Source organism: Sander lucioperca, chromosome 6 (genome assembly GCF_008315115.2).
Source record: "Sander lucioperca isolate FBNREF2018 chromosome 6, SLUC_FBN_1.2, whole genome shotgun sequence".
Lineage (NCBI taxonomy): Eukaryota > Metazoa > Chordata > Actinopteri > Perciformes > Percidae > Sander > Sander lucioperca.
In genome coordinates, this window is record NC_050178.1 from 31,233,299 (window position 1) to 31,248,715 (window position 15,417).

Below are 15,417 nucleotides of genomic sequence, written 5' to 3' on the forward strand. Positions count from 1 at the left end.
TACAGTATGAAGACATAGGTGCACGCAGATATATTATTTGCTCCAACAATTTCTTAATTGATTCTTGAATTTTTTTTGTAAAGATGAAACATGCCCACTTTAATTTGTGTGACATATGTTACCAAATATGTATTCATTAATTTATTCCAGCAACATATAAATCAAGCAGTGCAGATTTATGACTAAGGACACCAAATATTATATAAAAAAATCCACTTTGGCCTGACTCCATATGTTTTTAATCATCTAACAGACTGTTGTACTCATCAAACTGGTGTGGTGTAGCTTGGTTGGGACGGCTAAGGCCTTTGTCACAATATGTATTCAGATAAGCTATTGGCTTCACTTCACACTCAACAAGCCGGTTTCTGTCAGGCCATAGGGCGGTGTGCTGAGTGCTGCCTTTCCACCAATAATGAGCTACTTTAGCAGATCACCTCTAAGTGCATGTTTTCAATGGGATGCACACTCACTCACTCACACACACACTCACAGAGTGATGCCATGATCTCTTCGTCCTTGATCTGGGTCATGCTCTCAGCAGTTGAGAAGTGTGTGTGTGTGTGTGTGTGTGTGTGTGTGTGTGCATGTGCTAGTTAGCTGCTGCTGCCCCGAAATGAAAGCACCAGACATGTGGCTCCCCTGTTGTGAAATTCATCCGGTACAATGCAGTTACAAGCAGCAGGGATGGGACAATCACAGCTTCAGATAATACCAGAGAGAATAATGTTGCAGTATATAGAATCCAGAGTTTTCCATTTGTGTTTTTTATACTGTAAGTACAGCATAATGCATTTACTTCATCATCCCACTCACCTCACAGGCTTGTATCCAAAGAGGGTTTTTCTCAAGTAGATAGAAGCCTTCACACAAAGAAGTAAAACCACAGAATCATTAAACTGGTCCATAAACTTCTTACATTTAACTTTTAATGTGGCTCATTAAAACCAATAAACCCCAAAAATGAAGTGCAAAACCTAAATGGTGAAATTGCTGGATTAATGATCAATAACTGTGCACTATAAGGAGAGTGAATGTCTTTTTGCTACTACCTCTACAACATAAACTGGGGTATAAAAAGTTAGACTGCGGTTTCAGTGAATAGAAGGTTATCTAATTATAAATATAAAATTAGCTTTTCCAAAAAATTAGGAGATATGCATAGGATGCAATTGTAGTGTAAAACAGCTCAAGCTGCTATGGTACAATTGTTGGACTAAAACAAAGCAAGTTCCTACAACAGCTGTCTTCGTTTTTTGAAGCAGTTTTTAAACAGGTCAAGCCTAATACAGTATTAGCATGCATGCCTGGGGACTATTGCATTTTGTGCGTATTTTTACACATTTACAAGTACACAGCTTTCTAGGGATGGCATTGTCAGTCTGTTAGTTGGTCTCTCTGTCCACCACTTTGGTCCAGATTAAAATATCTCGACAACTGATTGATGGATTGCCATGAGATACTGTATAAACATTCATGGTTCCCAGACGATAAATCCTAATGACTTTGGTGATCCTCTGACTTTTAGCACCACGAGCAGGTCAAAATTTCAAATTTCAATTTGTCCAATACTTGGGTTTATGACTGTACTTTCAAAGCATTATACCTGCTTAACATCTACATGTTCTCAGCTCTGGGGAGTTTAGTCCTTATGTTTCTTTTTCCCAGCATATTTCCTTGGATTAGGATGGCACCAAGATCTTGGCTGCAGCTGTCGCCGTGGTCCTGCTTCACTACACCCTGCTACGCTCTGCGGTGCCCTGCTGCGTCCTGCTGAACCTGCTACGTCCAGCCATGCCCTGCTGTTCCACGCTACATACTGTAACGCCCTGCAGTGCCCTGCTATGACATGAACTACTACGACTACCATTTTCTAGTCACTGTTCCATTATCTTTATTGTGACTATTATTGCCACTGTTCATCACATCCTCAACTGGCACCGTCAGACACCGCCTACCAAGAGCCTGGGTCTGGCCGAGGTTTCTTCCTAAAAGGGAGTTTTTCATCGCCACTGTCGCACTGTGCTTGCTCTTGGGGAAATTACTAGAATTGTTGGGACTTTATAAATTATAGTGTGGTCTAGACCTACTCTATCTGTAAAGTGTCTCGAGATAACGCTTGTAATGATTTGATACTATAAATAAAATTGAATTGAATGTTAGCAGTGACATTGTAAACATGTGTGGCTGTATAAACTCAATACATGTGCATTGTTTTAAGCCCAAGACCAAGTAGACAAGAGAGTCTTTTCCCCAATTAAATGGATAAAATACAGTGAAAAATAAAATATTTTTTGTTGTGGTTTGTGAGCATTGTAGAATCTGAGGCTGAGGAAGACTGTAGTTGTGAGGGTGGAGAATACAGACATAAAATATCCAATAATGTTCCAAGGCGAGGATAACATGTGCCATCCAATGCCCAGAGTAGGCCGCCTTTCATTTTAACTAAGACTATACCAAAAGATTCCATTCATTAATTCAATAATTTCATGATTGCCCTTCATCTACTCCTTCATTGTCAATTGTCAAATGAGCTAAACCTCCTCTCCAACCTCTCTTCTTATGAGACCAGTCATCTATCTCTCTCTAACTCATTCCCTCAAATGGGAACCACTCCTCCTTATTCACCCAACGGAGAGATTGCAGGCTGGAACAGATGAGATGAAGCGCACAGCAGTGCTGAGATATGGACCTACAGCAGCAGGCAGAGAAGAGGAAGATGACATGCTTATGTGCAGAAATGAGTTAAGTGCGTCGTTTTGTGCCAGACCTCACTACAGGTTTCACACAATCATGGATAATAGAATGGTTGTAACAGATACTCACAAAGCCAGAATAGTTTCAAAAGCCAAACAAAAAGCCAGCACAGTGTCCTTGTTGCCACGTCCTTGCAAGAGCCGTCAAACCAACTGATTAATGACCCAGGAGTCTTTCTCACACTCTCTCTCTCTCTCTCTCTCTCTCTCTCACTCACACACACACACACACACACACACACACACACACACACACACACACACACACACACACACACACACACACACACACACACACACACACACACACACACACACACACAGGTACTTTCGGAATCAATTCATCACACTTTATTTTGTGTGACCCTGGCTGATGTGGTGGCTAGAGAGGAGCACAATACACTCTCAACACAACCGCATGAGTGTAATATAGAACAAACACACACACACAATAGCCTCACCAGACGACAAGTCCACTGCTAACAAATCATAACCATCATTTCTATAGGGGCTTTATTGGTATATGAGTGTGATTGGGGAGAGAGTGAGACAAAGTAAATGTGTGTACAAATTATATGGATGCTGTTTGATTATCATGAAGATTTCCCTTTCACTTACATTTCTTTATTTACACAGGATGTAATCGAATCCACTAGCATCAGCAAGCATCAGAATACAGCACAACAGGGTGAAGGACACGTTTGGGTTATCCCATGCTATGTTTAGACATACTGAGGATGCTTCATTAAGAGATGGGTCACTAGGCCATCCCTCTTAAGGCTTGCATGTGCTGGTTGAACTGCTCAGCACTTTCTTTGGCTGTAAGCAGCTGCTTTTCACACCACTGAACCAGAGTCTGCTGCAACATTTCCACACGTGCACCCTGGAACCGTGCAATCTGTGAGAGACACATCACATGCATGTTAATACATATATGAATGTCAACAGGATGTTATATGACACACTGGAGATGGGTGAGCTATGTGGAAACAGAGAATCCGGTTTTAAATTTGATGTTTTACCTCCTGTTTAGCCACTCCACAAATGTGATCAAACTCCGTCTCCGCTGCTTTCTTCACCTCCTCCATCTGATGAATAAGGGGAGCATGTCATCATAATTATATACTTCATACAGATTATATTTGCATCTAACATCCTCTCATCAGCTTTCCATGTCCATACTGCTGAATCACATCAGCAGAACGTTACTGACATCTGCTGGTCACAAGAAAGCATGTAATCTGATCTAGCAGTGTGTTCTTGTGATACATGTGCACAGGCACTCACAGCAGCCTTCTTTACAGGCTTGGCTTTCTCTGCATTCCTTCTGGCAGACTCTAACTCCACTAGTTTACAGGTTCTCCTGAAGAGCATCTCCTGCATTGGACATAATAATCGTGTTACACACAAGAGTATTAGTCAGAGGTTTCCGTGTGACATGTCATATTTCAATAGAAGGCCAGGATTCAAGGTAGATGGAGAGACAACATGATGAATGTAAAATTACTTTAGAACCAGAAGACACACCTTTTCTGCCTCCTGGTAGCGTGACTCCAGGTCCAGGCCTAGCCCAAGAGTGCTCACGTTGTTCTCAGCAACACTTGTCATATTTTTCTGCCCACACACAAGCGCATTATGTGCATTGTATTCGGCAAAGCAATCATACATTGCTATGTAAATATATGCCAAACAACTTACCTTCATAGAATCAAAGACTTCTGATAATTTCACACAAGCCCTGCAAGAAAAAAGTGATGTCAATGTGTCTACATTTATCCCGGTGATTTATCGTAACTGGTATGCAATGTTCAGAGGCATTGGCCTGGGACCAATGCTATTACTGTCTCACTTAGAGAAAGCCTGTTTGTCAGCGTCTTCCCCTGGTTCCACACAGAGGTGCAGAGCAGCTGAGAAGTGGCCACAGGCCACTGCTATTTCTGTAAACAAATTAAACATAGAACACACACTGACATCAGACTTGGGACAGATAGAATTTGCATAGTATTGTGGATGAACACTAATACACTTAATATCCTCCTATGGATTCCAACTGTAGAATCTGTACACAAATAAATCCTAAATAACACCAACTGATGCACACGTCCTGTCTTTCCTCCCAAACTTGAAATAAAGTTTGCTTACTTTGCTCAGTTTGCACCACATCCAGGAATCTCTGCAAGGAAAACAAAAGTTCAAAAATCACACAGGACAGTGTGTCTGGTTGTGTGAGAGAAGAAGAAAGGGAAGAGGACAAACGCACAGGTGACTGGCTCACCTCAGCTGCAGTCTTGGCACAGCCGGTAAGAACAAGGTTATGATCACGTTCAGTTTGAAAGAACTCATCCACATCCTGCAGACACAGACATTATGGTATTAAACCAGACATACAGGTGTAGAGGCTGTAAATAATGTTTGTAGTAGTCCCAGTTGTGTACCTTATGGCCTTCTTTCCTCTTCTCTTCCACTGCTTGACTCAGCCGGTTGAAAATGTTTTTCCTAACTCTCTGTCTGCCTGGAGGCTAGACACAAGGACACAAATAAGCTTGGACATTTTTCAAGTTAATACTGTTCAAGCATAGTATATACAGCATATGAAATCTTCCCAACATGAGTGTTTTTAAAAAAAACAAAAAAAACAGATCCACAGTAAAAGCTGCTTATGCTCAATACACAGCATTCCAGACTCGATGAAACTCAGTCTGACAGGAAAGAACTTACTGTATCATCAGCAGGATCTGAGACACGTCCAACACGGACACAAACTCAGGCAGTTTTACTCAGTGTGTGTGTGTGTGTGTGTGTGTGTGTGTGTGTGTGTGTGTGTGTTTGTGTTTTATCTTTATGATTTACTCTTAATACTGTTATATCATCCTGTTTCTCATCAAAACTGTGTATGTGCCACATGCAGCAATACTCCCTTGTACAGTCTGACAACAGGAATATTTATAATTATTTACACACAAAGAAATTATAATTTTAGCTATCAACTGTTTATTGTTAGACAGTTAACTGGTAACTACCACTATTGTACAGTATGTTGGATATTCACAGGGCAACTTCCTGGTGTGCAGCTCACAGCTGTCATATGAATCGCTCCATTTCCTTTTCTGAAACCATGTCAGTGAAAGTTTAACCATTTATTATCTGCCTCTCTCGTAAAAAGGTATCACGTTGCACCCTTTTGCGACGTCAATGCCTCGTTAAAAAGAGGATTTAAAAAAACAAACAGGCTGTTCATTTGTGTCCACTTACGTCTGAGCTGGTCAGAAAGATCTCTACAGCTTTGTTTTTGCTGAGTATGCTGTGTGCAGCAATCTGACGGAGGAAGGTTTCCAATGCTTTACAGTACGGCTGCCACTCTCCTAAACCAAGGAAGCCTGCAGGAAAACCATCAACATTTAGATCATCATCAACACCTTTACACTCACACAGTGCAACAGACAAGACCGAAATGGAGAATATATTTGGTTAATTTTACTTTTAAATCTAAGTTTAATCCATTTTTTTTAATGGAGGTGGTCTCAGATGTACTCACCAAGCTGTTTCATAACCTTGGCAGATGCATTCACCTGAGCCTTTGCAGGAAGAGGAGGAAACTTGAAGAAAACCAAAGTACAATTGTGTTACTATATATAGTATTACTATATATATATATATATATATATATATATATATATATATATATATATATATATATATATATATATAGTAAAAACAAACATCTAATTAGACCACAAAGCTTCTACTTCATTTTCTACAGTACTGGGGCCAGCTGGCAGAATGGCAGCACTAAAATCAGCTTCCTGACTACAAAGAAAAGGAGGATGTAAAGAATGGAAAGGAGGAAGAATTTTAAAAAGAAACAAAGTGCTCCAGTGGTTAAGTTATTGAATGAAATAAACATTTTGGTGTTTGATCTTCTCAGTTACAAAAGCACTGTGTTACAAGAACACATAAATCCATGTTTAACCATGCATGTTTAACTAAAATCTGCAGTTTAGCTCCAATGTAGAGCACACCAAATTCAGCAAAGGTGAAGCTCCAGTAGGCAGTTAGAAAAAAAAGATAACATAGAGTAGCATGTACACTTCCAAAAGGAAGTCAGAAAAGTGTGCATAAGTTTACAAGTCAAATAAGGGATTGTGCGCAGATGAAATAAAGTACTGACTATGACTCCCTGTATCCCGGGCACATCCTCCTGAGAGAACAGGTGCTGCTGCAGCCATTCAAAATCATCATAGGCCCGAGCCACATGGTACTCCCCTGTCCCAGACAGCTGGCACAGACGAGAGAGACAACATGTCATCCGAGCAGTCTGTTTTTGCAATACCATAATTCAAACAAATCAACTGGTTTTCTGCATCTAATGTTAGCTTTCACTAAATAACAAGAAAATGAATTTTCTCACCTTTTGAGATACAATTAGGAAGGTAAGTGAGTCCCCATCTTTCAACACCTCTGTGACATTGATGTTATCACGATCTACACTCAGAGTAGATGTCACTTCTTTCACTTCTTCCTGTATTCAAAAATGTGGCTAGCAATTTTATCAATACAAAACTAGGAGTGAATTCACATTCACAATACAATATAAATAAATAAAAACGCAACAGATTACAACAAGGGCAAATAGACAATACAATTAGACAATGAAAAGACAGATGATAAAAAATATAAGTGAAGGTAAGAAAAAAGAGACCATTAAGAAAAATAAAAACATGATAATTAGTTAAAAAAAGAATAAGAAAAATAAGTGACATTAATTAAAAGCCAATTTAAATAAATAGGTATTTAGCTGTCAGTTTAAAATGTTCACAGAGCCTGCATTTCTTATAGCTCTTGGTAGGGTATTCCATAATTTTGGAGCATAGTTAAAAAAAAAAAAAAATTAACATTAGTATACAAGCTAAAATTAAAAGGGATTTCAAACTCAATTTAGCCCACACTGCATATGTGGATGTCTCCATGGAGAAAAAAAAAATCACATGACACTCAGAGGTTGTCATAAAGAATCATTTTCAGGCATACTTACCATCATTGTCAAGTTTGTAAGTTGATGATTCCAGTCTGTCTTTTGAAAGCTTTGTAATGCTTAAATCTCTTTTTGTTTATCTCGATAAAAGTGTATAAAGCTGTAAAGATATTTTTGTGTTGGCTTTAAAGCGCTCACGCTCCAACTGCTGAGAAGGCACAGGATATCCTTTTGGGTCAAAGTGCACACTGGTCCTGTAAGAAATGGAGTAAAACAATGCCAGATCTAAAGTGCTGGCTCAGGAAAAAAAAATACTAAATGGTGTGTTAGTCAGTAACTCAGGACCTTTCGACACACCCACACAGAAAAAGTGGCATAACGGTCCAATCAGTTTCCCCAGCTGTCAACCTTGCAACCTCACAAACCTGTAAACAACCATTGAACTTACAAGCTATCCCATAAAAGAAGCAGAACACAAACAGCTACCTATTTCACTGATGTTCTACACACTGAATACAAGACACATAGACTGACATAACAATTCAATATGGAGACTTTATTTTCAAAGACAATACATTAAAACATTACACTGGATATCTAGTAGCTAGTAGTAGTTTTCTTCATTTTCATCCTCATCGCCAAAATAAAAGCTGAAACCAGGCCCTTCAAAAGTGTGATGTTCATATGGCCCATTCTCATCCTCCCCATCCTGATGAAAGCTCCAGTGGAAGTATGACTCCTCCACAAAGGGACTATCATCGAAGTCATGGAAGAGGTCTTCAAAACCGAAGTGGAAGCTCGTCTCATCGTGTTCATCCTCAGGGTCAACGGAGGCCTCATTTTTTAGGAAAGCCTCATGGCCCATACTGTCATACAACCTCCTCTTCTCCTTGTTGGAGAGCACCGTGTAGGCTAGGGGAGGAGCAAACAGAGGTATTCATTTTACTTTGGTTGAGATAGAGCAATTGAAGTACACTTATGTGCAAGTTCATTAGGTAAACCTAGCTAGGTAAGACAGTCCTGCAATAACTTCATGAAGGTTATAATTCTTTGTTAATAATTTCTTGAAACCTTTAGAGAGATGTTGATTCAACTTTACAGTTATTTTCAGAGGCTGTAGTCTGAGGTGCTGTAGTGGTGCTGTTAAAACTGTATTGCATTTACTGTATACAGTGTTATTCATATTTTCCACCCCAATTATGTTAACAAGGGTAGACAAAATATTAGAAACACTCTCTGTATAATGTATAATGCACAATACAGATCAACAAGCACTATAAACTACTGCCTCCAAAATAACTACAAAAACTGGAGTACAACCTCCATGAAAGTTGGATTGATTGCAGGGCTGTTAATTTAGACTGCATCAGTAGCCTACAAGCTGTATCTGCCTTAAAAAGCAAACTGACTGTATTTATGAGGCCTATTAAGATAATACATAAATAATGAACTAATCTTTTGAAAGTGATAGGTTATAATTCATTTAACTTGTGTAAACTACATACAATATAGGTTATATAAAAAGGTTCCGTGTGTTACTCGCATGATTTACCTTCAGCTATCTCTCTGAAAGTCTTCTCTGCATCGGCGCTTTTGTTCTTATCTGGGTGGTATTTCACGGCCAGTTTGCGGAAAGCCTTCTTTACCTGGCTGTCAGTTGCTGCTGGCTCAACATTGAGAGTATCATAGTAATTTCTGATCGACTCTGAGGCAGCAGGCAGGGCTATAGATAAGCAGAGCAGCAGGACCACGCAGGCTTGCATCCAGTGGAAAACACCTTGCACTGCCATGCCGGCGTCTCTGAGCACAGATGAGGAACTTAGACGCAACTGTTACACAAGTTATATGGAAATACAGCTATCTTGCGGTTTGACAGCTCATGCTCATATGCAGGCTACATACGGCTATAGTCTACACGTCAGCACTCAGCAGGCCTGCATGCTACTCTGTCCAACCCGAGGCACAGAATAGTTTACTTTGACTCAGCTGACAGCTTCGAGACTCATTATGTTACGCCTATTGAGCCGACAGACAACAAAACGTGGTGGTAAAAGCGTATCAAATGAAATGTAACCTCTGCCACAGACCACAGCTGTTATTTCTAAATTAGCTCACCGTCGTTTAGCGATTGGACTGCCTCCGTAGCCTACTGTATTCTGTTAACACCTTTAACCCGTGTATTAATGAATTCCCGGTAAAAAGAAAAAAACTGAGAGAAAACATACTACAGTGCAATTTAACATGATCGCCACTAGAGGGCAGAAAAACACAGATTAGACGGAGAGGAAGAACCTGAATCTAACACAGAGGTGTGGAAATGAAGGAGTAAGAAGTAAGGGAACAAAATGGGAAGAGTATACACAGGCTGAGAATTGGCCACCTCAACAGTAGGCTACACTTTTCATTATAGGAAAACATCCAACGGGTCTTTGTGATTTGTGCCAGGAGGCTGAAACAGTTGAGCATTGTTGTGAATGTAAAACATTTACACAGGAAAGGAAAAAAAATGGTGAAGCAATTACAGCAGATTAGATATAAGTATATTATAGTGTGGAGACAGTGGCCAATTATTGGCCAATCAATTGGTTATTTTTGTTTTTAAGAATGAGTGACTGTGATTGACTATTTGTATATGTACTGGCGATGTACATATATATATATATATATATATATATATATATATATATATATATATGTACATCGCCAGTACATATACAAATAGTCAATACCAGAGGTGTATATACAGACAAAAATATATGTAGAAAATAAATTTAAAAAAGTAGAAAAGAAAAGTGTAGTACATATTAAGTCAAATGTATCACCGGTACATGAGACATTTTTCAAACACACTTCCAGTCTTAATTGCCTTCTTATTTGTAATGTCTCTTATATATATACTATAGGTGTTACCGTATTGGTGCAGTTCTTGAAAGAAGTGTTCAAAGCTTGGTTTGGAGTCCGCCCATTTCTTCTTGTGAATGTGGAAATTCCCCAATAACAAGATATTCAATATATATAGAATATTCAATATCAAGTTTAAAAATCTCTTTAAAAGAGTGAGTGACTGGACTAGAAAGACATGCTAAGGAAGAGCAAAACCTGCAGGAGGCAGTAATGCAACAATGTGGATGCCAACAGCCGTTAAACCTTCAAGAAGAAGAGGAAGAGGGTTGTCTTATTCGTTGGTAGTGTGGTAAACAACAGCCCCGGGGCCTCGAGGAATTGCCAAAAGTAACACATGTCTGGTTGCTGTTGTAAGCAGAAATATCTGTATACATTTCACTGAATCAGACCAGGGCGTTTAAGCGTGAGAATCCCTCGGCAATAATCTGGATCCTGCTTCTAGGTTTCTATTTGGTAAGACAACATTAGCATTTAGCCACTTAGCTAGCTAGCTAGATAACGTTCGCTAGCTGATATAGCCTAACATGGGTAGGCTTAACGTTACTTATTCAGGTACATGATGCAACAGATTGTGCTTTATTTACTGAAATCTACCATATGTATTCAATTTAGGTTCGTGTTGTGTACATTTTTCGTTATTTTATCAAAGCACTCGTATCGCTGGCTGCTGCTCATCCTCCAGTGACGACAATAACAACAACAACAGCAGCAGCGCTACGTTTTATTTACCATGTTTTGTCATTTCAGTCTTAGCCATATCCAGTTGGACCATAAGTTACATTCCCTTCCAGGATCTTTCATATCCATATTCTCTTGTACTTCTAAAGCTTAACTTGGGTTTATGTTTTTGTCTTGCAGATCTTTGAATAGAAAATTGCAGTACACCAAGGAAAAAAAGCTATTCATGACTTCATTACCTGTGTATGTGAATGTTTGGCAGGTCACGTCCGCCCCCCTCACACACATGAGTGCTGTTTTCTCCTTGAGCTGGGCCAAGCGCCATGCCTGACCGTGATAGCTCCTACCTGTCAGGTGGCGGTGGAAGTGGTGGTAGTCTGGGTGAAGAAGGAGGACCTGGGTCTGGTTTGGCAGGAAGCTCTGCGGAGGGCAGAGGGGGATCAGGAGGAAGTCTTGGAGGCAACGGCTCTGGGAGCATGGGGGGAGGAGGGGCGCTCGGAAATGGCAACAGTTGTGGGAACGGTGGAGGTGGGGGGCAAGGTGTAGGACTGGAATTGGGCGGTGTCTGCAGGGATTTCATACGCAATGTCTGCAAGAGAGGAAAGCGTTGCCGCTTTAGACACCCAGACTTCAATGAGGTGCCAGACTTGGGAGTGCAAAAGAATGAATTCATCTTCTGCCATGACTACCAGAACAAGGAGTGTAGTCGCTCCAACTGCCGCTTTGTCCATGGATCTAAAGAGGATGAGGACTATTACAAGAAAACAGGTGAGCTACCCCTCAGACTAAGAGGGAAAGTGGCAGCACGACTGGGCCTGTCTCCCATGGATCTCCCACATAGCCGCGGGGAAGTCCCTATCTGCAGAGACTTCCTGAAGGGCGAGTGCCAGAGGGGCAATAAGTGTAAATTTCGCCATGTCAAAAAAGACTTTGAATATGAGCCATCCAGGGTTGGAGTGGGTGGTGTTATAGGGCCAGGTGCCAGTGGAATGGTGAATGCTGGGGGAGGGATAGGTGTTGGAGGAGGAAGTGCCTGTGGAGGAATGCAAGGACTTGTCGGAGGTGGAGGTGGAAGTATTATGATGGGGATGGGTTGCCCCAGCCTGGGTGGTTGCAGAGATCCAGGTATCACAGGAGTTGGGGGGGTAGGTGGAGGTGGGATGAGCACTTGTCTGTCCGTAAGTTCTACAGGGCAACGGCGTTATGACAGGAGTTCATGCTCAGTATATGACCCTCTGCTTGAAAGTGGGCTTTTTGATGCGAGCTCCCTGGAGGCCTCTATGGACCACACTGCTCTACAGTTGAAGAGGCGGCGGTTGGAGGGGCTGCGCCTGGCAGATGTCAGTGGAGGTGCACACTATGAGTTGGGATTACAAGCATCCTTGCCACCCCGTCCTCTGGAGTACAGGTTCCTGGAGGAAGAGAACTCCCTGCTGAGGAGGAGAGTAGAAGAGTTGAAGAAGCAGGTTAGAATGAGCGATTGTAAAAAAACAAACTATTTGAAACTTAAATCAAAATGTTTAGACCTATAAGACATTTTTGAATGGAATTACTACAGAACTGTTAGGCAATTCGCACATAAATAGCAGTTGTATCAGTCAAATTTAAACATGTTTGTATTTATGCAATATAATTTGTTTTTTAAACAACTAATAACAGATACAATGGCGTGCAAAATAACAGCCACCTTTGACAGTATAATGCAGTGAAATACAATGTGTTAAAGCTTTAGTGTGTAACTTTTTTTGGGGGGTGCACGGTCACGGAAGGCTTGTATCACAGTTTTGTTGTCATTACTTAGAATTCCTCATTGGGGCGGCAGAAACTACGCAGCATAGCTTTAACAAATAATTGAATTTTATAAGCTCAAGGTAGAATTTGTTGTAGGCTGTTGTATCAGATTGCATTATATTGTCAAATGTAACTTTGTATGCTTCCTGTACTGAATGAATTAATATGGTCCTTTCACATGATAGTGCCATGTAAAAGTCAAATTCAACTTTAGTCACAAGCCAAGGTCTTGTATTATATATGACTGCCAAATCACAGGCAAAGTAAATATCCCTCGAGGGCTGTACAGATTGGTACACAGTGGAGATTTTAACAAAGCAAATCATTGTCATCCAACACAAGACTTCTCATCTAAAGTTACCAGAGCATCTGAAGACCAGCATATCAACATATTGGATGGATGAAATGGAAAAGCCAACTGAACTACAACTTGCTATTAGGGCTGGAAGTTTGAAGTATTTCTGAAACAACTAGCCAATCGATTGAACAGAAACTATTTTGTTAAACGATTATCATTTAAGTCATTTTTCCAAGTAAAAAATATGGTTCCAGCCTCTTGGAGGTTGCTGCTTTCTTTGTCTTACTATATGATACTTAACAAAATATGTTTGGCTTTTGGACTGTAAAGTTCATTAAAGTCATATGACTAAAACCCTAATGAATATATTTGGGCACATTTAAAAAAGAAAAGACATTCTGCAACATCATAAGACACAGACACACTCTGTGAAGAGTAAATTCAATTTTTACAAGAACTTAATTTCTGCCTGACAAAGCCAAAGTTTTAGCAGTGGACTTTTATGGAGCCCAGTCCTTTTTTTAATCCATGTCTCATGTGTTTCTCAGGTTTCAAATCTCATAGCCACAAATGAGGTTCTTCTGGAGCAGAACGCCCAGTTCCGTAGCCAGGCCAAGGTAATGACGCTGTCTTCCACTCCTGCACCAACTGAGCAGAGTCTGGTGCCCCCTGTGGGTGCAATAAGTTCCTACAATCATAGCATCGCCCAGACTCACACCACCCTGAGCAGCGCTGGACTGCAGCCTCGGCCTGTCACCCAGCAAGACCTGGTAGCTCCTACCGGCGCCCCTTCAGCGCCCCAGACTAATAGTGCCCCACCTACAGCCCCTCCGCCTCACCTGAACCCTGAGATCACCCCCCTCTCAGCCGCCCTTGCACAGACCATTGCCCAAGGGATGGCCCCATCTGTTTCTATGGCACCTGTGGCTGTATCTGTGGCACCAGTGGCAGTGTCCATGACGCAGCCTATGCCTGGCATCACCATGAGTCACGCCACTACCCCGATGGTGTCGTACCCTATTGCGAGTCAAAGCATGAGGATCACCACTCTGCCTCACTAACTGATTAAGTGAAGGACTGTAGTACCCACAAGTCAGACTGTAGCATCATTAACTGTGATTTTTAACATAGATAATCTTCTTTTATGTGTAGATTCAACTGATGATGGAACAGTGAAGTAAAGACACTTGTACTTCTCCACCAGAGGGCAGGATAAAGACACCCACTCTGTGTTCTGTGGCAACATTACAAAGACATTTTTTCATACAGACTGTCTGACCTGTGATCAGTTTGTGTACCAAAGGCAAACACAGGCACCAAAAATGGCAACAAACTGAAAATATGTGAGGTCATCCATATTGCTTGAACCATTTCCACAACACTGCTGTGTCATCCTTGTGGGGACATGAAGACTTTGGAAGCAGTTTGTGTTTATATTTTTGTGGATTGCTCTGGTGTAAATTAACTTTGGTACTTTGCTGATTGAAAAAAAGAAATAATAACAGCCACTCAACAATGAATCTTGTGTTATCTGTTACTTTGTTTCTCCAGTGCACAATTACTTTTCTATACTTAGTTCACACAGGTAAGATAAATAAGTCATGCAGAGAGAGAGAGACAGTTTCTTGTGGCAAATGCTCATGTTTACATATTGCTTGAGTTGTTAGGGTGGAGTCACATTGTGTATAGTTGAATATAATACCCTCTGCTTCTTCATAAGCCTTATATCCGTGTGGGTCTCTTGTACCTTGGGATTGCATTATACCTTCGGAATCATGACCCGGGCTTGGTGGTCACACCCATGGAGGTCACACCGGATCAAGGGGATTGAGGAGAATGTCTAGTCTGCTGTTTTAAAACAAACTGGAGCAGCAGAAAGAATTGACCAGCGGTGCTGCGGGTTAACGATTTGAGAGGAAGCAGTGATCATATGTATTGTGTTACACAATACATATGATCAGATTTTACACGGAATTATCTGAATATAACTTATGCTTTTTAATAGACAGTGAAAGTTA

General features: G+C 40.8%; 3 protein-coding genes across 7 annotated transcripts; 1 reads left to right on the forward strand and 2 right to left on the reverse strand.

Moving 5' to 3' along the window:
- Positions 1-3,254: 3,254 nt before the first annotated feature.
- On the reverse strand, positions 3,255-8,152 carry si:dkey-28n18.9 (sorting nexin-6). Its single transcript, XM_031321479.2, has 14 exons — positions 7,789-8,152; positions 7,165-7,275; positions 6,925-7,032; positions 6,292-6,352; positions 6,009-6,133; positions 5,192-5,275; positions 5,032-5,106; positions 4,899-4,929; positions 4,606-4,693; positions 4,455-4,494; positions 4,284-4,370; positions 4,044-4,133; positions 3,779-3,844; positions 3,255-3,654 (listed from the first exon to the last, which is right to left on the reverse strand). Exons 1-14 carry the CDS (start codon positions 7,792-7,794, stop codon positions 3,517-3,519), a joined length of 1,110 nt encoding a protein of 369 aa, XP_031177339.1. The 5' UTR covers positions 7,795-8,152; the 3' UTR covers positions 3,255-3,516.
- A 111-nt stretch (positions 8,153-8,263) lies between these two features.
- Positions 8,264-9,953, reverse strand: zgc:152986 (uncharacterized protein LOC101884054 homolog). Of its 2 annotated transcripts, XM_031321487.2 has the most exons (3): positions 9,844-9,953; positions 9,281-9,557; positions 8,264-8,640 (listed from the first exon to the last, which is right to left on the reverse strand). In XM_031321487.2, exons 2-3 carry the CDS (start codon positions 9,516-9,518, stop codon positions 8,333-8,335), a joined length of 546 nt encoding a protein of 181 aa, XP_031177347.1. In that variant the 5' UTR covers positions 9,519-9,557; positions 9,844-9,953; the 3' UTR covers positions 8,264-8,332. The 2 variants fall into 2 exon arrangements, with proteins under 2 accessions (XP_031177347.1, XP_035858435.1); XM_036002542.1 differs by lacking the exon at positions 9,844-9,953 and having other exon boundaries at positions 9,281-9,820.
- Positions 9,954-10,848: 895 nt separating this feature from the next.
- On the forward strand, positions 10,849-14,919 carry zc3h10 (zinc finger CCCH-type containing 10). 4 transcript variants are annotated; one of them, XM_031321493.2, is made up of 3 exons: positions 10,849-11,085; positions 11,573-12,776; positions 13,948-14,919. In XM_031321493.2, exons 2-3 carry the CDS (start codon positions 11,634-11,636, stop codon positions 14,458-14,460), a joined length of 1,656 nt encoding a protein of 551 aa, XP_031177353.1. In that variant the 5' UTR covers positions 10,849-11,085; positions 11,573-11,633; the 3' UTR covers positions 14,461-14,919. The 4 variants fall into 4 exon arrangements, with proteins under 4 accessions (XP_031177353.1, XP_031177359.1, XP_031177374.1 ...); XM_031321499.2 differs by having other exon boundaries at positions 10,894-11,085; positions 11,491-12,776; XM_031321514.1 differs by having other exon boundaries at positions 10,918-10,982.
- The last annotated feature ends 498 nt before the right edge of the window (positions 14,920-15,417 follow it).